The 27,746-nt window shown below is 45.8% G+C and overlaps 3 protein-coding genes across 3 annotated transcripts; 2 read left to right on the forward strand and 1 right to left on the reverse strand.

Moving 5' to 3' along the window:
• The first annotated feature begins 2,372 nt into the window (after positions 1–2,372).
• LOC114588106 (lysozyme C, milk isozyme-like) lies at positions 2,373–6,665 on the forward strand. Its single transcript, XM_028713036.2, has 4 exons — positions 2,373–2,511; positions 3,983–4,141; positions 5,043–5,124; positions 6,518–6,665. Exons 1-4 carry the CDS (start codon positions 2,373–2,375, stop codon positions 6,582–6,584), a joined length of 447 nt encoding a protein of 148 aa, XP_028568869.1. The 3' UTR covers positions 6,585–6,665.
• An 8,868-nt stretch (positions 6,666–15,533) lies between these two features.
• On the forward strand, positions 15,534–20,270 carry LOC114588104 (immunoglobulin gamma-1 heavy chain-like). Its single transcript, XM_077921338.1, has 3 exons — positions 15,534–15,621; positions 18,173–18,529; positions 19,823–20,270. Exons 1-3 carry the CDS (start codon positions 15,573–15,575, stop codon positions 20,149–20,151), a joined length of 735 nt encoding a protein of 244 aa, XP_077777464.1. The 5' UTR covers positions 15,534–15,572; the 3' UTR covers positions 20,152–20,270.
• Positions 20,271–21,026: 756 nt separating this feature from the next.
• On the reverse strand, positions 21,027–27,098 carry LOC114587379 (lysozyme C, milk isozyme-like). Its single transcript, XM_077921186.1, has 4 exons — positions 26,687–27,098; positions 24,835–24,993; positions 22,878–22,956; positions 21,027–21,241 (listed from the first exon to the last, which is right to left on the reverse strand). The coding sequence occupies exons 1-4, from the start codon at positions 26,823–26,825 to the stop codon at positions 21,175–21,177; spliced, it is 444 nt and encodes a 147-aa protein (XP_077777312.1). The 5' UTR covers positions 26,826–27,098; the 3' UTR covers positions 21,027–21,174.
• Positions 27,099–27,746: the final 648 nt, after the last annotated feature.

Below are 27,746 nucleotides of genomic sequence, written 5' to 3' on the forward strand. Positions count from 1 at the left end.
GGCTTCTTGACTCCCAGCTCTCTGACCCTCAGACTCTTGGCTTCCTGACTCCTGGCTTCTGGACCCCCGTTCCTGCTCCCACCCAACCATCTTGCCCCCGGTCCTGACGTCCCCTGCCGGGACTTCGATTGCCCGTGAACTGGACCATGACAGCACAAGAGGATCAAGAGGATAGCTGTTCATCCCCTAAGCAACGGGTCCCTTCGGAGGAACTGCTTCCCTCTTCCTCAGAGTGGTACTCTCCTTCCCTAAGACCTCCGTTCTCCCTGACAGCAGCGGAGCTACCATTCTGGGAGTGGGACACAGCTATAGCATCCCTGAAAGTGTCATCCATCAACTGCTCTGCCTTTCTTCACTTTTCCAAATCTGCCACCTTGGCCTCAAGAGAAAAGATTTGTCCCTAGAGACCCAGGAGCTCATTGCACCTCAGACACACCCAAGACTCCTGTCCAACAGAGATAGGTATACTTGTGACGGACAGTTCAAAACACTGGGAAGCCCAAACTCCCCTTCTGGCTTTCTTCCCACATACTTGTTTTTGTGCTTCACGTTACTTTATTGAAAGCTTGGGTCAAGGAAAGGAGAAGCAGGGCGGGTTGTCCTGAGCTCCTGGCCCTGCTGCCCAACTCCCACATCTGCTCAACTCACCTGGATGCTTTCTCAGCCAGGGCTCCCTTTACCTCATGGGCTGGGAACCCTTAGCAGGGTTGTGCCACAAAATATTGGGCCACCAAGACCTGTTTTTGAAGAACTAATATGCAAGAATACACAGACATGAAAATACTCGGCACCCTTCCCAGCGGTGAAGGAACAGGCTGTGCCAGTTGACTGCCTTTGCAAACAACTAGGTGCCAGTTTTTCCACTGGACAAAAACAATAAGCAGGGAACAAATCAGAGGGCATCACTCCCACTGTTTGTTCTGGGTTCAGGAGGTGGTAAGATAAGATAAGGTGGTGAAAGTCAAGCGACAGCCATAGGAAAGTCCTTTCAACTAGACCATGGAAATTGCCAAGAGCAGAGGCAAAGCCAATTGCTATAGTGAAAGAAGGCATCATGTGGTTGAAGGGGTGCCCCATCATCATCATCATCATCATCATCATCATCATCATCATCATTTTATTTGTATGCCACCTTTCCACAGTTAGGGGACGCGGGTGGCGCTGTGAGTTAAACCACAGAGCCTAGGGCTTGCCGATCAGAAGGTCAGCAGTTCGAATCCCCACAATGGGGTGAGCTGCCATTGCTCGGTCCCTGCTCCTGACAACCTAGCAGTTCCAAAGCACGTCAAAGTGCAAGTAGATAAATAGATACCACTCCAGAGGGAAGGTAAACGGCATTTCCGTGCGTTGCTGTGGTTCGCCAGAAGCGGCTTAGTCATGCTGGCCACATGACCCGGAAGCTGTACGCTGGCTCCCCCAGCCAATAAAGCGAGATGAGCGCCGCAACCCCAGAGTTGGCCATGACTGGACCTAATGGTCAGGGGTCCCTTTACCTTTTTTCCCACAGTTAATACTCAAGGCAGCTTACGATATGAAAAGATTTACATAATTACAAACATAGCAAAGTAGTCATAAAAATAAACAAAACACATCAAAAACCACATAACCAAACTGAACAATTTCCACATAAAAATAAAGATACAAAAAATGAATATCAATAACAACAAAAACTCCAAACAAAATTACCCCCCAAATACCCCAGTCCTTGCTGGGTGGCAGCAGCAGCAGCAGTTCTTACGAAGCCTGTCAGGCCCCGCCCTGAGCCAGGTGGAGAGAGGCAGGAACGGGGCTCTCAGGCTCCCAGCAGGTCAGACTTCCCCATCCACCTGCCTTTCCCTTGCCAGGCTGATCCTGATCAGGCTCTGTCCCATGGAGCCAAAAAGTTTCTACACTTCTGCACTAGTGCAAAAAATTCCTTGAATACAGCCCGTTAGGTCCATTAATTTCAGCGAGTCTACACTGAGGAAAACTTAGCTGAATACCAACCATAGAAAGTTCTCATAAATTACCCTATTTGTACATTAAAGTAAAAATTCTAATACAGGAATTAAATTGGTTAGATTGTGAATTTATCAAATATAGCATGGCAATACTTCTTTTTTAATGAATTAATTCAAATCTAGTAATACAACTTGGATCCTGGAGCTACAGCTCTCAGCCCTCCACCACAGAGAGTGGGACCCAAAGAGTCATTTCCCCTTCTTCTTGTTGACACACACATGCAGATTAGCTAAGCAAGGTCAGGGTGAACGTCCTCAAGGGTCTGGCAACATCATGCAGACCTTGGCTGCTTTCCAGAGGAGTGCCCAAGAGCCCATATAAAAGCAGGCGTGACACCCTCACCATCTACCTTGACCTCCTGCACTACAACGATGAAGGCTCTTTGGCTGCTGCCCTTCCTTGCTGGTCTCCTCACCACAGGAGAAGGCATGATCTATGGCCGCTGTGAGCTGGCTCAGAGGCTCCAGCAGTTGGGCTTAGATGGTTATGCTGGCTATAGCCTGGCCAACTGTAAGTCCATTGGGGGACATCTGGGTATTGGCTAGGCAAGCATTATGAAAAGATAGAATTTATCTGAGTGGGGGGCAGCAGGGGGCAGCGGCGGCAGGTGGCTGTGCACTACATCTGGGGAGAGTGCTTAATCTTCTGGGTCTGACTGTCTAGGTGTGTAGCTGTAATTATGAGAGGAAGGTGTCCTCCCTCCGCATTTCTATAGCTAATTTGGAACATGCCATGCTGCATCCTGCTATAGGGCTGCTATAGGACGCAGGTGGCTCTGTGGTCTAAACCAAGAGCCCTTTGGGCTTGCCAATCGGAAGTTTGGGGGTTCAAATCTCCACGATGGGGTGAGCTCCCGTTGCTCTGTCCCAGCTTCTGCCAATCTAGCAGTTCGAAAGCACACCAGTGCAAGTAGATAAATAGGTACTGCTCCAGCGAGAAGGTAAATGTGGTTTCCGTGCACTCTGGTTTCTGTCATGGTGTCCCGTTGGGCAGAAGCGGTTTAGTCATCCTGGCCACATGACCCAGGAAGCTGTCTACAGACAAATGCCGGCTCCCTCAGCCTGAAAGCAAGATGAGCGCCACACCCTACAGTCACCTTTGACTGGGGTCCTTTACCTTTTTACCTTATAGGGCTGCAGGAATAGGGTGTAAATGATGTGTGTGAATGAATGAATCAGGGTGAAGAATGTGGTTTGTGCATCCACATAAGTGGAAGGGTGCAGCGTAGAGGTGGATGTGATGAAGTCAGGAACTCACTGGACAGCTGGATTTTTTATTTTTATTTTTGAATTTGCATTTTATTTATTTGTTAACATTCTTATATTACATCGGTAAATGTTGTCATATTACATTACAGGACATACTATAATATAATTTCCAACATGTATACAAAAATTATATAAAAATTTTATATGCCTAGAAAGAAAATGAAACAAAAAAAGAAAGAAAGAACAAAGAGGAAGGGGAAAAACATCCCCCCCAAATCATATACATACCAACACACTAGACTTCCTGTCTTTCCCGTTGTATATTCCTTTTTTACAAATGAATGTACTCTTATTATTGTATGTTTCTTTACATATTATCTAATACATTCCTATATCAATATGTGCTCTCAATGTATTTCTCAACTCAATCTCACTCCAATGTCAATCAAATGCTAGCATAGATAGCGAACCTTTACTGTATTTTTGAACATGTTTTATATCTATCCCACTTTTCCGTAAATTTTTGTTTTGAATTGCCTCTCAGGGTATTTGTTAACTGCACCATTTCAGCAAATTCTTGTAGCTTATAATGCCAGTCTGTTATTGTCGGGGGTTCTTGTTCCTTCCACCCCTTTGCCACCAAAGTCCGCAGCTCGGACTCACTGGACAGTTGGATAAGGCAGGATTTCGAAACACGTGTGGGTGTGAAGAATGGGGCATCCTCCTCAGAATCTGCGCACTTAGTTCTGACCGTATCATGCCTTCTGTCTCAGGGGTCTGCACAGCATGTCATGAGAGCAGCTACAATACCCAGGCCATACACTACGACTCTGACGGCAGTGCTGACTATGGCATCTTCCAGATCAACAGCCGTTACTGGTGCCAGAGTCCCAGCGAGCCAAGTTCCAACATATGCGGAATTCAATGCTCTGGTGAGAATCGGCTTCTCCTGGAGGGAGATTTGTCTCTTTCAGAGATGGAGAACCTTTGGCCCACCAGATGTTGATAGTCTACAATTTCCACTATCCCAGACCATTGGTCTTGCTGGCCGGGGCTGATGGAAGTTAGAACCAAAATGACATCTGGAGGGCCACAGGTTCCCCACCCCAATCTAAATTGTGATGCACAGCACATCAATTGCTTCTGGGAGACAGAAAGGATCAGTTGTCCTTCCTCACCCTGGAACATTCTGCTTCAGCTCTTTGCAGGTGTGGCATTTGCACTCCCAAAGAGAAAAAGTCAGATAGCTGTGGTTCAGTGGTCTAGGTTGACCAGCTTATTCATATGTTGATGTATCTGCTGGCTGGGAAAGCCCGTTTCCTACCTGAAATGCAGCCCTCCTAGCCAGGAGATTTCAAGTTCCACATGTAGTCTGTTTGGACATTAAATTGTGTAGTCAGATCATAGAAGGTACATTTATTTGACTTGGAATTAGTAAGTGTATAGGGACTGTTCCCCATTTTTTACCCTCTGGATACAAAAGGCTATTTCAAGCTGCATGCCAGGTGGGAGGGGAGAAAAGGTTGCAACTATGGGAGAGTCAGGCGATATTGTCCGGCCCTTTTTACATCTCTTTTGTCCCTTCAAAACTGCACCAGGCCTATAACATCCCAACAGGGCCCCTTCATGCCAGCGGTGGAGCTGGCCGCTCGGGCGCCTGGAATGGTGCACATGTCGTGCACCCGGGGGCAGAGCGATCCGCCAAGGGGGTGGGACAATCGCACAGTCCGCCCAGGGGGGATTTTGTCACCCCCACTCTGGGATGACATCTGGGGTAGGCTGCCCCCCCCCCACCCCTGCTTCATGCTCCTATTGCATCTGCTTTCCTTGCAGAACTGCTGACGGACAACATCGCCGTAGACGTGGCTTGTGCTAAGGTTGTCGTTGACAATTCACCCAACGGACTGGGTGCCTGGTAAGAAGCCCGTGAACTGTTGGGAGAAGGGTCTTCCCTTGTGAGAGGTGGAGGGACACCCTAAACACCACAATCACTGCAGAAGCACCAGTTCCCTCTGAGCTGGGGAATATGAGGGTGCCACAATTATGTTAGAAATACTCCTGTTTGATTTGAAAATGGAAGCGACGGTTGAGTTGAGGTGTGTCCACTTGAGACAGTCATTGCAAATGTGCAGATGAACAGAATAGAAGTTGAACAGAAGTCTTGGGGGGGGGGGTTGAATGTACAGGGAAACAAATCAGGTAACAAGCCTTGGATGAAGACATCCCCAACCTGCCCCCCCACCCCCAGGTCTGTAAAGGTAAAGGTAAAGGTACCCCTGCCCGTACGGGCCAGTCTTGACAGACTCTGGGGTTGTGCGCCCATCTCACTCAAGAGGCCGGGGGCCAGCGCTGTCCGGAGACACTTCCGGGTCACGTGGCCAGCGTGACATGGCTGCTCTGGCGAGCCAGAGCCGCACACGGAAACGCCATTTACCTTCCCGCTAGTAAGCGGTCCCTATTTATCTACTTGCACCCGGAGGTGCTTTCGAACTGCTAGGTTGGCAGGCGCTGGGACCGAGCAACGGGAGCGCACCCCGCCGCAGGGATTTGAACCACCGACCTTTCGATCGGCAAGCCCTAGGCGCTGAGGCTTTTACCCACAGCGCCACCCGCTGTACACCCAGGTCTGTACAGCAATGTAAAAATGTGAGTTGGGAGACAGCAAGGGAACGACATCACTCTGTTTCAAGCCACTAATGTGCACACAGTCTAAGTTGCCATGCCTATGAAATGTGCTGCATTTCAGTTTTTCAAGGGGGGCCCATGGCAATCTGTTAGATCAGGGGTAGTCAACCTTTTTATACCTACCGCCCACTAATGCATCTTTCTTGATGGTAAAATTTCCTTACCACCCACCAGTGCTCGATGGAAGGAGGATTCAGCTTGTGCCGTAGAACCCACTACCGCCCACCTAGACTCCTGAAACACCCACTAGTGGGCAGTAGGGAGCAGGTTGACAACCCCTGTGTTAGATGATATCAATTAATATATGTTCTTTAACACATCTATTTTAGTTAAGAAAGTTTCGCATAGGGAAACAAGTCAAGTGATAAAACAAAAGCATTGTGCACACTCATGTTTTCTCTGTATCCAAAGTATTCCCACCACTGGTTTGTGAAACAGTGTGCACACAACCGTAGCCACAAACTATGTCGATCCAGTTGTGATATAACTGTGTTTTGATGCATTCTCCCCTCACCCCCAGCCAGCTTCAATCCAAATGGAGAAAATGGACAACCTAGCTGTGTTTGGAGCTGATAAAATGCACGCACAGTTCATTTTTCATATCTGTTCATTTTCCCCTCCAGGGTGGCATGGCGATTACATTGCCAAGGTCAGGACCTGTCTCAATACGTTGCAGGGTGCGACTTGTAGAAAAAACACAATATCCTGGTGTCGGCAGGGATGCTAGAAAACTGACTCCAGCCTCAGTTATGTCTCAGCCTGTCAAGAAATTGTTCTAACTCAGTCGCAAAAATAAATGCATTAAAAAATGCTGGAGACCTGTTTTATAATGTCAGTTCAGCACCTCTCCTTACATTGTAGGTGGGAGAACCTTGGGAGGAGTCACTACAAGGATGTCCTAGGCAGGTGAAGTCCTGGGTTATTCAGGCATGTCTCAGAAAGTTTGTAGGAACTACCTGGAAAATGACTTGTTTATTGAGTGGTTATTATTGTTGCTGTTATTGTTTGAATTTATTGCCTGCCTTCGACCAGCAGGTCCCATGGCAGGTTACAACAATTTAAAACTCAGAATTAAAAGCACACACACATTACAGTCACAGGAATAGGGTGGGCCAAATGCCAGGATAAAGAAGTTTGTGTCTTCAGCCCTTGCTCAAACCTATAATGCCACAACATAGGAGCTGCCACAGAGAAGGCCTTCTTTCCTCGGGGCCAACAGCTGAGTTTGGGAACACTCTCAAGAGGCAGAATCTATGCCAAAACATGGGTGAAGTCATGCCACATTGATGTTTCAGTCCTCCATCTTGATTCAAAACAGTGCCCAGCATCCAAACAGTGACAGAGTCCACTGCCCTGACCTTGGTAAGCCTCATGGTGAGTTTTGCAATGATATATTTAATGGTAGCTAAACCTATGCAAAAAAAAAGGGCTAAGTCATGCCAAAATCGTATTTCAGTCTACCATCTTGAATCACAATGGTGCCCAGCATCCAAATATCGACAAAGACCATTGCCCCTGTGGTGGGAACGTCATGCCAAGTTTGTCGACAATATCTCAAGAGGATGCCAAACCTATGCCCAAAAGTTACCCTCAGGGTAACTTCCAACTCTATAATTCTATGATTCTATGGATGCAGTAATACAAAAGTCACATTTTGGTCCACCATCCAGATTCAAAATTGCACCCACACGTTGATGTAGATCCTGACCTCAGGAACCTTCATGGCAAGGATATCTCAAGAGGTGGGCTAACCTGTGTAAAAAAAGGGGGGGCAAAGTTACAACCAAATTGATGTTTTGGCCTGGCGTATTGATTCAGAATGGCACCTGGCATTGAAATGGCAATGTAGTCTGCTACCCCCACCTCAGGAACCCAGTGTGGCAATGATATATCAAGAGGTGACAGAGCCTATGCCAAAAATTGGACAAAGTCATGTCAAAGTGACTTTTTCGTCAACCATCTTGATTCAAAATGGTGGCTAGCATCCAAACGTTGACAAAGATTGCTGCCCCTATCTCAAGAGCCCTCCTGCCAACTTGGGTGGCAAGATCTTAAGCAACAACCAAACCTATAGAACCACCCTAAGAGACAAGAGTCTCAAGAGCTCCTCTTCTTGGTATGTTGCTCACTTTCCTTTGTAAGGACATAAGAAGAGATCGGCTGGATCAGGCCAAAGATCCATCTAGTTCAGCATCCTGTTTTCATAGTGACCCACCAGGTGCCCCATTTCAATTCAGTTGGGTCTCAGAATTAACCCTTGAATGAGTCAAGGCTGAAGTGAGTTCAGAAGCTAATAGCCCATCACAACAAGCAAATAGATGGAGTGTAGCTCCACATGAACAGGGGGTATCATACTGAAGGATGTGTCATACAACTAATTTTGGGTTTAGGTACCCCTGCCCGTACGGGCCAGTCTTGACAGACTCTAGGGTTGTGCGCTCATCTCACTCTATAGGCCAGGAGCCAGCGCTGTCCGCAGACACTTCCAGGTCATGTGGCCAGCGTGACAAGCTGCATCTGGCGAGCCAGAGCCACACACAGAAACGCCGTTTACCTTCCCGCTAGTAAGCGGTCCCTATTTATCTACTTGCACCCGGGGGTGCTTTCGAACTGCTAGGTTGGCAGGCGCTGGGACCGAACAACAGGAGCGCACCCCGCTGCGGGGATTCGAACCGCCGACCTTTCGATCAGCAAGCCCTAGGCGCTGAGGCTTTTACCCACAGCGCCACCCGCGTCCCTCCAATTTTGGGTAGCTGTTGTCAAAAAGGCTACACCAGCTGCACAGGAAAATATAAGAGGTGAAACCAACAGGTACAGCAAGGGCTCATCCATACTTTGTCTTGACCCATATTTTGCTCATATTACAGGCTTCCTCAACCTCGGCCCTCCATATGTTTTGAGACTACAATTCCCAGCATCCCGGACCACTGGTCCTGCTAGCTGGGGATGATGGGAGTTGTAGTCCCAAAACATCTGGAGGTCCAAGTTTGGGGATGTCTGTTCTATACTGTCCTTCATCCGAGGATCACAGGATGGTTTACCACATAAGAACACAAGAAGTGGCTGACTTTCTTGGTCATGCTACATTTCCTCAGCTTGGCTGCGGAAACAAGTTGGCATATGAGTGAGCGTCAGTAAACAGAACTTGCTCTTTTGGAAATTCAAGGTAGTTTACAGAATGCTAACATGGACACCCTTGGGTGGGCCAAGGAGGCTGTGCCAGAATCTTGTTTATCTCCACTCTCCACTGGTTGAGGGAAATTGTGCTTCAGGGAAGCGATGGCCCCTCTGACTAGCGAACCATGATGCCTTCAGTTGACATTTAAATTTTAAGGTGAGGCAGTCCACTTGTTGTGGGGAAATAATATGACTAATATGTGAACTTTTGTTTTTATTGCTTTGAAAAGCTTTGTTAACAACTGGAGTAATTTATCTTTTCTCTGCCAGCTCTGTCATATGCTCCTCCTCCTCCTCCTCCTCCTCTCTCTGTTGACCAGTCAGTACCTCCATTCTGATACCTGTCCTGTTTTGTCACTGCTTAGCAAGAAGATGCCTTTTATGGCTGTGCTGTTCCCTTGTTTAACATCTGAGTGATCCTGAAGGGAACAAATGGTACACATAGTTCCATTGCTTCCTACAAGACTAGCAGATGAGGAGCAAAACGGAACTTCTTCTCTAAGTTCACCCAGATAGAATTAGGGCTGTAACTGAAAAATGTCCTAGTCTATTGAAGTGCAAGAGAAGGAAATATAGGCCCTATACATTTAAAGCAGTACCATGGCACTTTAAACTGTCATAGCTTCTGTCAAAGAGTCCACGGAACTGTTGTTTGCTAAAGGTGCCAAGTATTGTTAGGAGACTCTTTCTCCCTCACAGAGCTACAGTTCCCAGACTTCCTTGGGAAGAGGGATTCAGAGCTAAACTACTCTGCAGGGAGTCTTTGGTCCTCCAGTTGATGTTGAACTATGAGCCTCATCAGCCCCAACAAGCATGGCCAATGGCCAGGATTGACACGAGCTGCAGGTCAGCTACATCTGGAGGGCCACATCTGAATTAAAGATACAGAAGGGAGTTGTTACATGCAACCCTAACCTAAGGTTACCAGATTTTTTCAATGACTTCAGGACGCTTTAAATACATACATACATACATACATACATACATACTACACGTTCGGGATGTTGATGCTGCAGCAATGGCGGTGGCAGAAGGGCGGCCGCCACCTTGACCTCAACCGCCATGTTTTCCTTTCCTCTGAGACTTCTATCTCTTCTCTCCATGAGTCCGGGCAGCCCAAGTTTTTGGTTTTTTGGTGGTGGTGGTGGGGAAGCAGTGCACAGTGGATCAGGCATGGAAGGTGGAGGAGGGCTGAGAGCGGTGGCGATGAGGCTCGGGCAGCACAATACCTCTTTCCCCATCAGAGCAGCCCCAATCCCATTCCTACTTGCGTGGAAGCAGGAGGGGGCGGGGATCTCTCAGCTGGGAAGCGAGGCTTCACACTGCCTTTCGGAGCAGCCCCATCCCAACTCCTACTTGCGTGCAAGCAGGAAGGGGCAGGGATCTCTCAGGCAGCGCAATGCCTCCCTTCCCATCGGAGCAGCCCCAATCCCATTCCTACTTGTGTGCAAGCAGGAGGGGGCAGGGATCCCTCAGCTGGTAAGGGAGGCTTCCCGTTGCCTAACTGAGAGATCCCTGCCCCCTCCTGCTTGCACGCAAGCTCTGATAAGCAGCGTGAAGCCTCCCTTCACAGCTTAGTTCCTGGGGTCAGGGAAAGTGGAGGCAGCCCAGAAGTGGCATCTGAGAGTCCCTGAACCACCCTCATATGGGGACTTCCAAGCAGCTCCTGAAGCTAGCCAGAGCCAACTGCTCCAGGCTGCTGAGACTGCCGCTGCTGCATTTCCAGGGGACATTAGATGAAATCTGGGGACATTCCAGGGATGGAATTTGTCCAGGGTCTTATTCACAAATCCAGGAACTGTCCCCGGGAAACAGGGAGGTCTGGTAACCCTACCCTAACCGAGAAACCAGCTTCATCAGCTCTATTGGAATAAAGACCATTCATACTGGGTGAAGATCGCCCAACATCATGTTTAAGGATCAGAAACCATTTATTTAGATCCTTTGGTAGCTGCACTCCGCTGTTCCCGGAAGACAGAGACATGGTCACAAGTGGTTTGCGGTTAGGTATTTTTAAGCCCTTTAACAAAACAAGTTAAGATAAACAGTGGACCAGGTGCGTAAGAATCAGCCACCCCAGCCTATAATTAGCTCAGATGTGTTCCAGACTAATCTCGATTCATTTGGTTAGAGGAACCGAAAAGCAGCTGAGGTTCCAAAAGAAGGCCTCTTGTCCATCTGTTTGGCCGCTCGGGTTGTCTGTACACTCACCACTTGGGGGGTTTCAAGACAGAAGGCGACGTGTCAATTGATACTTAGGTCTTCAGAGGCCCCACCTCAGCTCCATTTTGCTATGAGCTCAACAAGGTCCTCATTTTCAGGAAACATTGCTCAATCTTCAAGCCATCGTCACCAGACTTGGGGTTGGCTCGCCTATCTAGTTAATTGGGTAAAGCCCTGAGCCTGATATCTCAAGTGGTCACTTGACTTGTCTGCCCCTAAATCCGGATTTACACAGAAACTTCAGATAATGAACTTGGTTACTTCGTTCAGAGGCTTTTCCTCAAAGAAGTGATGACAACAACAACCAGCCATTTCTTACTGAGATATAAGGTCCCATGATATAGCAAAATCACATCTTTCAGGTTACATATTAAAATTACCAAAGTGAGCCTGCAGCAAACAATTGACTCAAGAGAGCAGTGATTAGTGGAGAGTCTTGAGCAATAAATGTAGACACCATGTGTCGACCAAGCAACCTTTGACCAATCTGTGTTGACTCAGTACATTAGAGCAGAAGCTGAGAAGCATTATTCCTAGCAGTCTGAATTAATCCTGTCAGGAGCAGCTTTGAAACTCCTGAGTTTCCAAGAAACAACCAATGCTATCAACACCTCTCAGCAGGACAACAGTGTTCCTGGAAGCCTTTAACCTGAGACCTTCGAGTATAGGGTAGTATAGAAATGAAATGAAATATAAATAAATCATGTCTCCAACTTAAAGCAAACTTGGATTGTAACAAATAATGGACTTCACATGCTCAACAGAAACTCTCAGCATCCTGGATGCCTTCCAATAAGCAAGACTTGAAAAGGCTGGCATAGGGCATCATACTGAAGACACACAGGCCTTTCTTTTCTTTTTCTTAAAAATAGCTTTTATTGGAATTTTATTTACAACATAACATAAACCCCCCACCCCCCAATACACAATCCACCCTCATTAAATGTGAACATAACATACAGTGAGCATAACATACAACAATACAAACAACCAAATAAAAGACTTCCTTTATCCTGTATCTGGCCTCCCTATTTACTTCTTATAAACTGTTTCCTTTATGAAGAATTATTAAGATTTTTCTAATTATAATTTAAATATCCACAAAGTCTCCTGCAGACATTAATCGAAACAAGTCCAGGTATGTAATTTCAGGGCACTTTTGTGAAGTATTCTCTGCATTTTCCCCATGCTTTTTGAAACTCTTGTCTAGTGTGATCTCTAATTGCCTCTGTTAATCTAGCCAGCTCAATATACGCTAACAGTTTGTCTTGCCATTCCTTTTTTGTTGGCACAGTTTCATTTTTTCCAGTTTTTAGCAATTAGGATCCTTGCCGCTCCTGTGGCATAGAGGAATATTTTCTGATCTCTTGCTATAGCTGTGTCCATTATCCCTAGTAGAAAAGCTTCTGTATTTTTTATAAAGTTATACTTAAACATTTTTTTAAGCTCGTCATATACTGTGTTCCAGAAGCTTTTGATTTTTTCACAGGTCCACCAAACCTTTCAATAAAAAATGTAATATGGCTAAATGGGAAATGGATATGAATTGAAATCTACAGTCCACACATAGAACAGTCTGAGCAAGAGGACTCTGGGAGGCCGGTGTAGCACATTCCTTGAGAATGGGGATGTGACAGAAAAAGTGGAGGGGAAGCTTGCTCTGTCTCGTCTGTGTTCCCAACAGCCTGGTTCACATATAACACTAAGCCATGGCTTGTTTAACAAACCGTGAGTTAAGGCAGCAACAAACCATTGCTTCAAATCATGGTTTGTTGGCGGTAAAAACAAACAGCAGTTAAGCTACTGGGCAAGGTTCATACATAACACTAAGTCATGATACATCATTATGTGTGAAGCAGGCCATTGTTGTTGCCATTATAAAATCTGCATTAATCCCTTGAATATGCATGTATGTTTTGTTTTATTCTTTTAATTGTAAATTTGTAAATGAGCTTGAAAACCATTGTTGCAGGATGGGATGTGAAATCACTGTGTATCCTAATTCCCATTCTATTCTCTAAGTGCCGTAGCCTAGATATTCAAAACAGCCACACACTAGAAGGGAGTATTGGCAAACTTGTTTGTAAAACCAAAACTTCATTATTATTACTATTATTGTTGCTTTTTAAAAAAAACAACTAAAGAAAGGGAGGGGATCTGCCCAAAAGCCCATTAAAGACTCGTGGAATGTGGACTGATAGTTGAGAGGAAAAACTGTAACACAGTTGCTCTGTGAGATGTGACTTTATTTTGCCATTATTCTACTTCTACTGTGTACTTCGTTGTTCTTATTTATTGTTTGACTGGATTTGTTCATGTTGTATTTTTCTAAATGCTTGATAAAATATATAATTAAACCAGAGAGAGAGAAAAGCAGAAGGGGTTACAGAAATCCAAGTTGGAGGGGAAATGAAATAAAGAGACTGCGAAATGACTATCGAGAAGGACGCACACACCCATTCCCTCTCTCTTTTGCCACCACTGTCCAGACCCCATCCTGCCTGTTCACTTGCTCTCTTGCCAGATGGCAGCTGCCTATCATTTATTCTAGGCTGCCACATGATTGAAAAAGGAGATCTCTGAAGGCTGTCTATGGCCACACACCATTTTGTTGCAGGGCTCCAGTCTGATCGCAACCTCAGTTCTCCAAGTACTGTTGCTTCTGAAGTCCAAATGGCACAACACATATACAGTGGTACCTCAGGTTAAGAACTTAATTCATTCTGGAGGTCTGTTCTTAACCTGAAACTGGTCTTAACCTAAGATACCACTTTAGCTAATGGGACCTCCCGTTGATGCTGCTGTGCAATTTCTGTTCTCATCCTGAAGCAAAGTTCTTAACCTGAGGTACAGTGGTACCTCGGGTTACATACGCTTCAGGTTACATATGCTTCAGGTTACAGACTCCACTAACCCAGAAATAGTACCTTGGGTTAAGAACTTTGCTTCAGGATGAGAACAGAAATTATGCGGCGGCAGCAGGAGGCCCCATTAGCTAAAGTGGTATCTTAGGTTAAGACCAGTTTCAGATTAAGAACGGACCTCCAGAACGAATTAAGTTCTTAACCCAAGGTACTACTGTACTATTTCTGGGTTAGCAAGTGTCTGTAACCTGAAGCGCCTGTAACCTGAGGTACCACTGTAGGCAAAGAGGGAGGTAGCATCAGATTTGGGGGGCCTGGAACCAAAGATTTAAGTTTCTAAAAGGTAGAACAGCCTGCAGAGGAAATGGAAAACCCTGGAAAACCATCCAATAAGGGCTGAGGACAGTAACCATAGGATGCTGGCTGACTGATGAAGAAAACTGGGTCATATCTACAACTTAATTTTAAAGTACTTTTATACCATGTTAAAAAGCACGGCTTCCGCCAAAGAACCTTGGGGAACTGTCGTTTGTTAAGGGTGCTGAGCAATGTAAGCAGACCCCCTATTCCCCTCATAGGCGAATGGTAGCTTTTGGAGGGAGTAATGGATCGCAGCACAAACTACAGTTTCCATAATTCTTAGGGGGAATACATGACCATTTAAAGCACCTTTAAACGTACCGTGCAGATCAGTGGCGTAGCGTGGGTTGTCAGCACCCGGGGCAAGGCAAGTAATTTGCGCCCCCTAACCCGTGGAGTTGCGCCCCCTAACCTGTGGATTTGCCCTAACCCCAGATGTTGCGCCCGGTGCGGCCGGCCCCCCCTGCACCCCCCACGCTACGCCACTGGTGCAGATGGCATGTAAGTTTTGTTGCAGGTTTCACTTGTACAACTCTGTTAATCAGCTAGCCTTGCTAGTTAGCTCAGTTGGTTTTAATTCCTAGAGAATGCATGCAATAGTGCCCATGCTACAGAGAAACAACATATTCTCCACTGCTTTAGATGTTTTCCCCTTTCTCATTTATTCTAGACCTGAAGAATTCCAATGATTAAAAAAAAAAACCCACTTCGAATTTACAGGTGAATATAACGGCCACATTTTCCAATCACGCAGAGTCTAGCTCTACTTGTGAAGGAACAGAAAACAGGCACAAATTCACAATGAAACACTGGGTTGAAATCCACAGCTCTTTTCTGTGTGGCCACCACCAGACCCCTCAACGCAATAGTATGAATTTGCCAGACTCTTTCCGATGTCTGCCTCCAGCCAATGACAGAGCTGTATGGCGCGAGCCTCAGGGAAACAAGCAGCCTCTAGGCAAATGAGCATGGTAGCCATAAAGCAATGTGCATGGTGCGTATGCGCTAGAAAGACAAGCAGTTTCATCATCAAACCACCTCCAAGCGGAGAAGGATGGGCTGTCAGATCCTGCTGTCTCTCTCTTTGGTTCTCTCCATCCACGGTGAGTACACACATAGCTGGTTGCCAAGCTAGAGAGGCCAAGAACTTGCAATAGGCCAGTGGGAATGACGGGGAAATGAGGAATTTGGGCCTTGTGCTAGAATAGAGAGAATGAGCATGATGGGCTAGAGAAATCCGCACACCTCTTGTGTCTTTCAGTGGAGGTCAGTCAAGGGCCACGGCTATGGTCTAGGAATGGCAGGTAGATGTAAAGGACTTCAAAGGCTGGTGTACGCTTAGAAGGCTGGAGGAGAAAACCCAGACTCACTCATTCAATCATCCCTCCATCTACCCGCTAGGCACTTACGAATAGCGATGGTGGGAAAATTCGACTCAGTTCAGATTTAAAGGCAATCCTATCTAGTCCCCACTTTCTAAACAATACGCATGCTGAAGTATAGCCACCCATCAGAATGCACACTTCTTCGATTTGCGCAGTGTAGTTGTGCAGCCAAGTGATGTGTATAGAAATGAACACTCTAGGGCGGAGTGTGCATAAAAAATGCATATATCAGTGACAATAACATGTGCAAATATATATCATATTCTATAATGTATAGGAATTTGCTCTGCAAAATGTGTGCGTTGGCAAAATTTGGATAAAAATATGTGTATACTAGGAGAAATTCACAATAACATGTAGATGAGGGTTTAAAATTTTAAAAATAATAACAAAATGATGTGGAAAACTGAACTTAAGACTAGAAAAGTTTACAACTCAGCAGAACTGAAATGGACAAACTGGCCCATTTTTGAAATGCTGGCTCCGTAAGCGAAATACACTGAATACAAGGGGGTGCACACTTTCAAGCTGTATAAAATTCTTCAGCAGGTGTGCCATCAGAGCCCCACCCACATGCTGTTTAACTTGGCACATTTCAGCATTTAGGTAATTAACATTTTAAATATAAGACACATAAAGGGACTAGTTCTTACTGTGATTGTATGGAATCATTCTTTCCAAGCCTTGTATTTGTGCTCTGCTGATTTTGCAAACCGTAAAGTGGATGTGGTGGAGATGGGGAACGGTGGACTCTGCGAAGGTCTCAGTGGTGAATGATGCGCAAAGGCAGAAACAACCTACGACTGCAGATTTCAGGTTCTGCTCTCCATGCTCCTGCTAAAGTGCTGGAATGGGGATATGTGAAACTCCCAAGCAGAGATGCTTCCAGCTAAAATATTAGTGACAGCTATGCTTCAGCTTGAAACACTGGGATGGAACTAAGTGCCACATTAGTTACAATCTGCCTAAAAGCTTTAAAGGCTATTTTATGGGGAAAGGCAACTGTTTTCAAGGAGAGTTGAAAATGGCAGGATGGGTGCACTGGGCAGGATTCTACTCACATTAGTAGAACCCTTCACAAGGATCTCTTTTTGCGGGTTCCACCCCTCGCCGCTCTCTGTGTGCTACTATGAAGTGGTGGACCGGGCTTTCTCATTTCAGTGGCACTCTATGTGACACCAAAATTCAGTGCCCCTCACTGCCTCTCGCCTTCTATTTTTAGTCATTTTTGCGGCATCCCCTACAGAACGCTCTTGGCTCAGTGCCCAGTGTGGACAAACTGGTTGTGCTCCCCTAAATCTACCTCTGCCCTGTGCCCCTGAAATTGGCTTGCACTGACAGAACAATCAATACAGCATGAAATTTAATTTGTCCCATTATATTCACAGAGTTACTGCCCCATTATCATTTTTTCTTTTTTATATATAGTTGAGATTTCTGAATTCAACCTGTTTCGGTGAACCAACTTATATGCTGCCATAGTGTGCAATTGACCCAACTCTCAGCTCTTTTGAGATGTGTTTCAGAGTCAGTGTTGGATTATGATGATTATTAATTAACCCCTTCCTAAACTACTTAGGTGCTAGAAATTATTAGGTTAAAAACGGCAAAGCCCTCCTGCAGGCTTACAATAAAAGAATGTCTCGATTGCTTTTTTGATATTGTTATCCACCTATTATATACTGAAGTCAGTCTACAAAACCATAAAATATCTTTTAATAGCAGAAAATTTCACATTAATACTTTTTTAAAAAAACAACAACACTCACATATAAAAACCAATGTAATACAGCAAAAGACAGAGTAAGTCACTGGATCACTAGTCCTTAAAGACCATCTTTCAAAGGTGGACTCGACATGGCTCTCTCACAACTAAAATACAGATATGCTGGCACACATCTTGCCGGAGTTCATTCCACAACTTTGGGGCAGCTACCCAAAAGGCTCTGCTTGAGCCCACAGCCCATTGTGCCTCCCTTTCACTTGCAGGAGCAGGGCTCTCTTTCTTGATCTCAAGAAATAGGTGGGGCAGCACACTTCTCAAGAGGGAAATATCCTGTGATTTACAACCAAGGTTTTGTTTTTTGTTACTGTTAACATTTTCTCAAAATAAGAATCCCCCCCTACATTTTCTTTATTTTCTACCCCATTTACTCTATGTATAGGACACACATATGCATATGTGTAATTAGCATGTGTCAGACAGTTCACTCCCATTATCAGGCTGAAATTTTAGCTTCACAGCAGCCACCTACTTCCCTCCTCGCAGGTGGAGCGCTGCAGCCTCTGCCCGCCCAGCCACCACAGGCCTCCTTCGCAGAGGGGACCACTGCTATCCTGCCGTGCCCTCTGGAGAGGGGCAATATCCAGGAGTACCATGCCTTCTGGTTCCTGCAAAAGCCAGGAAAAGGCCCGGTCTTTATACTGAAGCATCACATTGATGGCAAGATAGAGCGTGCTCCTGCATTTGATGAGCGTTTTGTGGCCGTCCGGGATGCCAACACCTACACGCTGCAGATTCGGAAGGCGCGCACGGAGGACAGCGCCACCTATTACTGCTTGGCAGAGGCAAATTATTTCAACACCGCTGTCTCAGGGAGTGGAACACAGCTCAGTGTCACAGGAGGTGAGTGAGAATACCATGGTTTACGAGTGGAGCACTTGGGCACAGGGAGCCCAATGTACTACGGGAAGCATGCAAGGGGCTTGTGTAGCATGGAAGTTATGAAGTGTGCCCTAGGAAATTCCCAGCTCAGGTCTCGCTTTGGGCATGAATTCACAAAGTAGCCTTAGGCAAGCTGCTACGGCTCAGATTCATGCTTGCAGTGTAGGAATAATAGCACTAGTGACCTTATAGGGTTATTGTAAGGTGAACTGCTTAATACGAACACTCAGAAAAGTGATATCAGAAAAGTGGGATCCAACTTATGCATTCCAGTATTGCAAGGATTTCCACTTGTGCAGCAGAACTTCCCCCCTGCCTCTTCTCACCCGCCTGAGCTCCCCGAATCTGCTCTGGAGAGTTGTGGGGGAACCCAGAGCAGATTTAAGCAGGGGCATGAGGGGGAGTCCTGTTGCACAAGCTGAAATCTTTGGGTCAACAGGAAACTTACTTAGCACTTTGCTGCATATAGGCAGACTCCAACTCCCATCATCCCTGGTCAATGGCTACACTGGCTGGGATGACAGAAGAAGCAAGTCCAACAACATTTGGAGGGCTGCAAGTTCCACAACTCTGCCCTATTCTTTTTGTCCTCTAATGCCCTTTCTCTACAGCAGCAGACTCCATGTGCACAATAGTCTGCAACGATGCCTTGCGTGTTCACCTGAAAAACAGATTTGGGGCGCTGGGTGGGGGGAAGGTGTCAGAAAATAGAATGAGGGCTTAGGCAAATTTACCTTTTGTCCCACTCTTTCTAAGCACAGGTCTGTGCTTTAAAGCTTTACATCTGAGCATTTGTTTGTTTGTTTAGCTTTTTTTTATGCCCTGGAGCATTCCCCATGAAAACCTCCTCTTTAAAGCTGAAGCACAGCCAACGGCAATTGCCATTTGCTCCAATTCTGCTTTAAAGAGCGGGTTTTGGTGTGGAAAACTCCAGACCAAAAAAAAAAGTGCTGGGATCGCGCCTGAAAAGTATGGAGGAAAGGCAAATGTGGATAAGCCCTCAGAGTGGAAGAGGAGCTCAACCATAGAAATGCTTGCGCAATCTCCACAAGAAAATCATCAACTCCAGCCCATGCCTCTGGGGCCCAAATGACGCATTAAGTTATCCAGGGTGGCATTTCTGTGTGTGGGCTCCGTTAAGTACTGCTGGGGATTCTCAGTTAACTTTGCTTGGAAATCCCCGTTCAGCAGCACCACCCAAAAATAATCAGGTCACTTGGATTCTGTGACCCACTCATGGTGTCTCTTTCCCAGGCAAATCAGCAAAGGAACCGGCTTCAGTCACCCTCCTGTCTGATGCTTACCAGACAGCGGACTCGCCCACCATCCACGCCTTGTGCATCGCCGAGAAATTCTACCCAGGGTTCCTAGAGATCAAGTGGAGTGAGGCTGGAGTCAACATATCAGAGGGGGTGACTGCTGGGCCGGTGGTCTTAAACGAGGATGGCTCCTACAGCGCCAGCAGCATCCTGAGCATCCCTCGCAGCCGCCTGACCTCTGACATCTCCGTCAAGTGCTCCACGTACCACATCGCCTCCGGAACCAGAGCGGAGCGGAGCCTGGAGCAGTGCCAGGGAAAGTAAAGGCCTGCCGAGATCAGCAGCACCCCTCCCATCTCCTCCTTCATCCCTCAAAGCCAGACCAGAGGGGCAGCTCTGCTCCTCCTTTTTGGTTTCACAATAAAGCCACCTTCACATCCCTACTGTATATATCTAACCTCCATTATTGGTTGAACCTTGAACGGGCACAACCCACCCACCCACACAATCATTTCCGCTGCTGTGTACAGAACCTCACCATCGTGTCCACCTGAGGGAGAAAAATACCTTGGGTCAAACCTGCAGGGAACTGTTTCGAGAACATGTGTAAGCCAAGCTGTCTTGAGGGCTACCCTCACCACCTCCACCTTCAGTTGGCAACACTAGGAAGAATCCTGCACCCATATGTGTATAGTTTGTGCCTCCCCTATTATTAGTATTAGTATATTGCCCTATAGTCACAGGTCTCAGGACAGCTCACAACAAAAAAACACAATATAAAAACATAAAATACGTAATACAAATAAAAACAAGAACAACTCAATAATTCCCATCCTCCCCAACACATTTTAAAAGGCCATCGGATGCCAATCAGCTGAAGGCCTGGTTAAAGAGGAACTTTTTTTGCCTGGCACCTAAAGGTGTATAATGAAGGTGACAGCCAAACCTTCCTGGGGAGGGCATTCCACAAATGGGGAGATTCCAAATGCCCTTATCTGCATCAGAGATGGGTAGGGGACTAGTGTAGACGCCATGGATGCAAAGCAATTAAAGATGCATGTACTTCATACATTTAAAGCACCATAACTCCCCACCAAGAATCCTGGGAACTGTGGTTTGAGAGCTATGACTCCCAGCTCCTTTAATTACAGTTCCTAGGATTGGGGGGGGGGGTGTCTTTGTGTGTATGGTGTGTACACAGCATAAATTGCTTCTTCGTTTCATATTTGGATTTTTTTTTTTACCATCCAGGGAAATAACAGATATAAGAAGCATTTTACAAGAAAAAAACCCAAACAACTCTGTATTGATGACATGAGAGATGGCAAACAGAAGGTAGACAGGTTTTCAGGGATTACACCCCTTCACCCACTCACGCAGGTCTTGCTTTTCACAGTGCTTTTTCCACTCCTTCCTGCAGAAGGCAAATTGGAGAAAGGGGAAGTCTGTTACCACAATGGCTATTCCTAAGGACAATTTTTCATGCATAGGGATCATAGCATTTTCTCAAACTACAATGCAGTTGCAGAACAAAAGGATTAAACCATAATCCATCCTGGAATTAAGCATGGTTCAAGCCACTAAATTCAAGAGAATTCTAGATGCAATTCCAGCAAAGCACACTTACTAAGGGGTAAGTAGTGTTGGACTGACTGGGTAAACATTACTCTGTGAGTAAACATTCATAGGAACTGGTGGCAGGTGCGCGCGCACACACACACACCCCAGCAAGGCCGTTTGGTGATTTTTATAATGGATCTTGGACTGCACCATTAATTCATAATGTGTCGTTTACACTGAAGGCTCCTGGCTTCCACCTACTGCTCAGTGCACAAGGGGTGTTCCCAGGATACACTGGAATTATCAGGTGCAAATTAGAGGAAGAGTCCTGGAATTATCAGGTGCAAATTAGAGGAACAGTTATGAACAGGTGATAACTTTGGCACGTGAAGCTTCTTTTGTCACTGCATAACAATACCTGCCAAATTTCACCTACACAGCTATTCAAAAATTGTCTGTGGTTTGCTCTGTTCTGCTTAACATCCAAGTAAGAAGGCTTCCCCTACTAAATTGGGTTTGTGTTAACATGACATCCTCACGCCAGTGGCATTTTAGCTTGTAGTTGCTCAGGAGAGTGAGCTGCGCTATCTGTCTTACGTTTTGTTCTCTATGTGTTGAAAATATTGCACAAATAAATGCAACCAAACCTCTCAAGTACACAAGAATTCCTGCATGTGTTAAGGAGTCCCATCTTTGGTTAACCATCTGCATCTCTATTGTCATTTTTCAGTGCTGGGTCAATCACTTTTTTCTGCCAGGGACCCTGTGCCTTTAGCTTCTGTGTAGTAAGTTAGAAATCAGCAGCTGTGGGTTTTTCTGGAACGGCAATTCAGTGATAGAGAAAGCTTCAGCTATGGATTCCTGCCTGTTTCCAGGTTGTGAAAGGCACTCGCGGGAGTGATAGGACTTGGCAACTCTACTAACTGTTTTCTTTTGATGCCTCTGACTTAGGCAGCAAGCAGGAAAACAGAAAGTGAGCTTCTCTACTCCATTAGAGATCCAGCTTGTTTGAAGCCAAATGATTGACCCAGCACTGAAAAATGACAATTAGATCAAGCAGGGGAACCAATGCTGTTGGACTCTGGATCCCATCAATCCCAGCCAGAAAGACCAATGGCCAGGATTATGGGAGTTAGTGTCCCAGCAGCTTTTAGAGGCACACAGGACCCCCATGTCTGACTTGGATTTTTTAGTTAAAAATAAACCAAAGCAGGCCTGGCTTCTGTGCCTTTAACAGCAGCCTGGCACACATAAATTAAGCCCAGGGAGAAGATGTTCCTGTCATAAACTGATAGCGGAAATGCCACCTGCTTGAGACCAGCATGTAAGGTTGTTATAAAAAGCAGTGGGGGGTGTCTGTCAAGACTATTTCAGCAGGAAAGAGAAATACAGCTACAGAGAGAGCAGATTGGTTTTGGTAACAACCAGGTGAGGGAGGTGTTTGCAGAGTTAGTCCTCTAGGTGGGGAAAAACAGAAGATGCTCTCATACCAGGTCCCCATGCCTTGGGGATCTTTCACAATCCTCTTGACACATAAGATATCATCGTGAATATCAGTATTCAATAAATCTAGAAAAGAGAATGAAAATGTATGAATGGAAGGGAAAGTCGGCAATTATTATCACAGGGTTAGAATAAACTAAAAGACAAGCTTAAGGCTAATTGCAGAATCAAATCTCCCTAGGATCGCCACCTCTAACGACATCCTTTAGCAACCCCCATGTAGCAGGAATGGAAGCAGCCCACTTACTCTCTCCCCATTCCTCTCATCAACAAGGGTGGGGGTCAGGGGTGCCAACTTGAATAAAATATTGGGGGGCCCTGGTAAACTCCGCCCTGCATAACCGATCACATGATGCGACACATGCACACCATTTGAATGGCAATACCCAGTGCAAGTAGATAAATAAGTACCGCTCCAGCGGGAAGGTAAACGGCGTTTCCGTGCGCTGCTTTGGTTCACCAGAAGTGGCTTAGTCATGCTGAGCACATGACCCAGGAAAACTGTCTGCAGACAAATGTTGGCTCCCTTGACCAGTAAAGCGAGATGAGGGCCACAACCCCAGAGTCATCCGTGACTGGACTTAATGGTCAGGGGTCCCTTTACCTTTATTCTATCTGAATGGGGAAGCTGCTTTTACATAAAATTGCTGAAACAGCAAAGCTGACTGTGTGGATGTAAAAATCAGGGACAGGACACTTTGCCTAGTTCCATCACAATGGCTAAAATGCTTTGCTACTAAAGATGGACAAATCTGTCAGTTTTCCAAGTGTCTCATTTTTCCAAGCTTAAATTCAGTTCTCCACATTTCCACAACATTATGCAATCACCACCACCACCATCCTTGTGAAAATCTGCCAGCATTTTAGTACTTTAAGGATTGTTGTTAGGTATTGCAATTAGATTATGAATCACTTGTAATGAGCGCTTGAAAGCACATTACAAAATATTAGGCACTTGATCAGCTGCTAAGGTATTAGCAGCCAGCAGGTGGTGCTGTTGTAACATACCTTCGTTACCTGAACAAGAAAATTGTTGATGGATGTAATTGCTGAAATGGCAAACCTTACAGTCTGCATGTAAAAATTAGGGACAGGACAGTTTGACTAGTTCCAATGTAAAAACAGTTGAATACAAACCAAATACCGGTAGTCGGGATTTTTGGAGGTGGAATAGGAAAAGCTCAGCATTTACTCCTGCATTATCCTTGAACCAGCTGCCAGTCTTTTGCAGCCTATGAACTCTTATGAAATGGCTTACTAACATTCTGAACAAGAGTAAGATATCCTTTAAAAAAAAAGAGATCATATTCTGCCTGCATTTTAGAGCTGGATGATTATGTTTCAATGTATTAGCATTTTAAATTATGTAATTTATATTTTTGAGCTGCATTGTTGTGTTTGGAGGGATCAACATTTTAACATAAAAATATGAATTCAGCAATGTGTTATTACTGACAAGACTAAAAATGTGCTTACTAACCTAAGAGGTATTATGCTATTAAATCAAGCTCTGTTTTAATTTGAAAATATAAAACAAAAATGTCAGGAAAGGCCAGTAGTATAATAATAATAATAATTTATTATTTATACCCCGCCCATCTGGCTGGGCCTCCCCAGCCACTCTGGGCGGCTTCCATAAAAACCACAAATACAGTAAAATATCACACGTTAAAAACTTCCCTGAACAGGGCTGCCCTGTTCCAAGTATGTATTCCAAGGCCTGGAAGGCTGTGACCCTCCAAGTTTTTGCTTCAATCGTCCCTCACCATTGGCCGTGTTGGGTTGGGGCTGGTGGTAGCTTGAACAACATCTGGACAGCACCAGGTTCCACACCTCTAACATACCATTTAGCAAGCTGTTCCATTTTCTGCAGCACCCCACCATTTTGCCTGTCCCCTCCGGCACAGTGCCACTTGTGGCGGAGGCAGGCAGGAAGGAACTCACCTGCACAAGACATGGAGCAAAGGTTCTCTGAAAGGGTACCTTCATCTTTACACCACCAGCCATTGTTGATATGGAAGATGCCGTAGTCTTTAGTGCCATCCTTGCGCCTGTCAATAGCCTCTGTGTCAAAGCCAGTCTCAAAAAACGACATGCAGATCCCTTCAGAGAGAAGAATAGAAGTTACACTCTGTAGTAGCGGCCAATTTATTGCAGATTACTAAAATATCAATCACGTTTCAAAAGACCACCAAATCGCCACAAACTTTAATCGGATTTTCATTGGATTGAAGTTTGCTCTGATTTAGCACTAAATTTGGAGAGAGTTTTTAGGGGAAAGTGGTGAGGCAAAGCAAAACAGCCTAGAATGCATGAGACAAGCGGAAAACCGCCCAAACAGAAGTGTGCACAAGCCCTCAGCCAAAGTCTGCCCTTTCAGCTCAAAAACCGAGTTGCACATCTTCCAGGATGTGCTGCCGGGTGAATCAATTGACGCGTGCTGTACTCTCACCCCCAAAAAGCACTTTTTTTAAGGGTGCAAGAGCGCAGCTCCCAAAATGGCCGCCATGATCTCGTGTGAAAAAACAGGATGTCCCATTTTTTCTGAGGCACTTGGTGGGTATGAAGTCTTCATTCCTCAAATACATGTAGGGAAGGAGACATTTTTTCTTTCACTACAAATCATACAAGAATCCTCCAAATCTGGGGTAAGACAAGGCTTTACCAAGCCTCCACTGTTAAGTTGTGGGTGAACATATCAGACGACACAGTGATTCTTCAAACAGCTCTTCTTTATTCAGAGGCAGAACAGGACTGAACAGAGGAGCTCAGTCAGCCTGCTTATATGGAGCTCCAGAACAATGTAACTGTTGCCATTTTCTAAAACTATCCAATCACTGAACGTCACTTTCGATCCTTCATTTGCATACAAACTATCCAATCACTGAACGTCACTTTCGATCCTTCATTTGCATACAAACTATCCAATCACTGCTGGCCCAGGGTGAGAACTTCAGTACATAACATCCACATTTCCCTCATGATGGTTGTCCTGTCAGGTCAGGGCCCAGTGGGAGCTTCCCCCATCCTCAGGTGAAAAGCAGGTCAGCTGTGGCTAGGCGAGCTGGAGATGTGTGGGGTGTGTGTGTGTGTGTGTGTGTGTGTGTGTGTGTGTGTGTGAAGACCCTAGTGACTGGCATGTCCCAAGATAAATTTGGTGACTGGGGCAGCAAGTAACCTGAGGCACCACCTGCCAGGAATTTTCCCTGCAAGAGGTCCTGTAATGTACAGGTGGAAAACTTGCAATCCCCCAGACATTGCTGCACATCAACTGCTATCATCCCTGCTCATGGGTCTTTGGCTGGCCGTTTAGGGTGTTAAAGGTCAGCACCAATACTTTGAATGTGGCAATGCAAAAAAAAAAAAAGGGCTCAGACACAGACTGGGAAAGCTTGCAAGTGTGCCTAGAAAAAGCAGGGCAAAAGGCAAGTGTCGATGAGCCCTGTGTCAGATCTGTGTACCTTCCATTTGTGTAACAGAAATCTGCTTCCAGAGAGGATCATCTCGTTGCCTTATGGCAACACTGGCTCAGAGCAAGAATGGGGAGTAGAGAAGCGTTCATTCAGAGAGGCATTCATTCATTCATTCATTCATTAGGTCTTCAGATAATGGCGTGCTTTGGGGGAGCATTCATAAGAAGTAAACTGGGACAGGTTTTAGGCCAAAGCAAATAAATTGCTACCCTCTTGTGGACGTAGAGACAAGGAAATGATGTCTGGAAAGACCATGGTTGTTATCTCACTCCTTCCCTCCCACAACATTTGAAGTATGCTCTGCATTGAGAAGCTACACTCACAGTTGGCCAGGCTGTACCCCTCATATCCATCCAGTCCGCTAACTTTCAGCACGTGGTACAACTCGCAGCGACCAAAGATCTTGGCTTGCACAGTGACGGCAAAGCAAGTGAGGAGGAGGGTCTGTAATAAGTGGATCATCGTCTTAGCTGCTTAAATGTGATGGGAGGGAGTTGACAAAACCTCTGAAGTTAACTCCTTTAGGGAGAAGCAGAAAAACAGGAAGGTTGGCTCAAACAGGGGACAAGAGACATAATGTTTTAAGAGTGACAGAGGTTGGAAACACCCCTGCCCTCTCAAAATAATACATGTTTTCTGTCCTGGGAAATCTCTGGGTAGGTTTTTCAGCATTGTTCAGTTTGTACCAGGAAAATGCCAGCTGGAATGAACACTTTGTGGCTAGTACCAGTGTTGTCACCAATCACCCCCCAACCCATTCCTTGGCATATTTATGAGGGATGAACTTATATACTGTATGTATAAATGCCCATTTGAAGCTCTAAATCAACAGGGATGGGGAAAGTGTTCTTGGACTCCAACTCCAATAATCCCTTAGCATTGGTCATGCTAGCTGAGGCTGATGGGAGCTGGAGTCCAACAACATCTGCAATAATAATAATAACAATAATAATAATTTATTATTTGTACCCCGCCCATCCTGTGGGTTAAACCACAGAGCCTAGGACTTGCCGATCAGAAGGTCGGCAGTTCGAATCCCCGCGACGGGGTGAGCTCCCATTGCTTGGTCCCTGCTCCTGCTAACCTAGCAATTCAAAAGCACGTCAAAGTGCAAGTAGATAAATAGGTACCTTTCCAGGAGGGAAGGTAAACGGCATTTCCGTGCACTGCTCTGGTTCGCCAGATGCGGCTTAGTCATGCTGGCCACATGACCCAGAAGCTGTACGCCGGCTCCCTCGGCCAATAAAGCGAGATGAGCGCCGCAACCCCAGAGTCGGCCACGACTGGACCTAACAGTCAGGGGTCCCTTTACCTTTACCCCGCCCATCTGGCTGGGCCTCCCCAGCCACTCTGGGCGGCTTCCAAGAAAGATTAAAAATACAA

Source organism: Podarcis muralis, chromosome 17 (assembly GCF_964188315.1).
Source record: "Podarcis muralis chromosome 17, rPodMur119.hap1.1, whole genome shotgun sequence".
NCBI classification, from domain to species: Eukaryota; Metazoa; Chordata; class Lepidosauria; order Squamata; family Lacertidae; genus Podarcis; species Podarcis muralis.

Excerpts from the sequence above, each read along its gene's own strand:
- LOC114588106 (XM_028713036.2), top strand. The coding sequence starts at position 2,373 with ATGAAGGCTCTTTGGCTGCTGCCCTTCCTTGCTGGTCTCCTCACCACA. Across the intron at positions 2,512-3,982 it reads TGGCTATAGCCTGGCCAACT|GGGTCTGCACAGCATGTCAT; the intron begins GTAAGTCCATTG and ends CTTCTGTCTCAG. Across the intron at positions 4,142-5,042 it reads ATGCGGAATTCAATGCTCTG|AACTGCTGACGGACAACATC; the intron begins GTGAGAATCGGC and ends CTTTCCTTGCAG.
- LOC114588104 (XM_077921338.1), top strand. The coding sequence starts at position 15,573 with ATGGGCTGTCAGATCCTGCTGTCTCTCTCTTTGGTTCTCTCCATCCAC. Across the intron at positions 15,622-18,172 it reads TTTGGTTCTCTCCATCCACG|GTGGAGCGCTGCAGCCTCTG; the intron begins GTGAGTACACAC and ends CCCTCCTCGCAG. Across the intron at positions 18,530-19,822 it reads ACAGCTCAGTGTCACAGGAG|GCAAATCAGCAAAGGAACCG; the intron begins GTGAGTGAGAAT and ends TCTCTTTCCCAG.
- LOC114587379 (XM_077921186.1), bottom strand. The coding sequence starts at position 26,825 with ATGATCCACTTATTACAGACCCTCCTCCTCACTTGCTTTGCCGTCACT. Across the intron at positions 24,994-26,686 it reads GGGGTACAGCCTGGCCAACT|GGATCTGCATGTCGTTTTTT; the intron begins GTGAGTGTAGCT and ends TTCTCTCTGAAG. Across the intron at positions 22,957-24,834 it reads TTGCTCCATGTCTTGTGCAG|ATTTATTGAATACTGATATT; the intron begins GTGAGTTCCTTC and ends TCTCTTTTCTAG.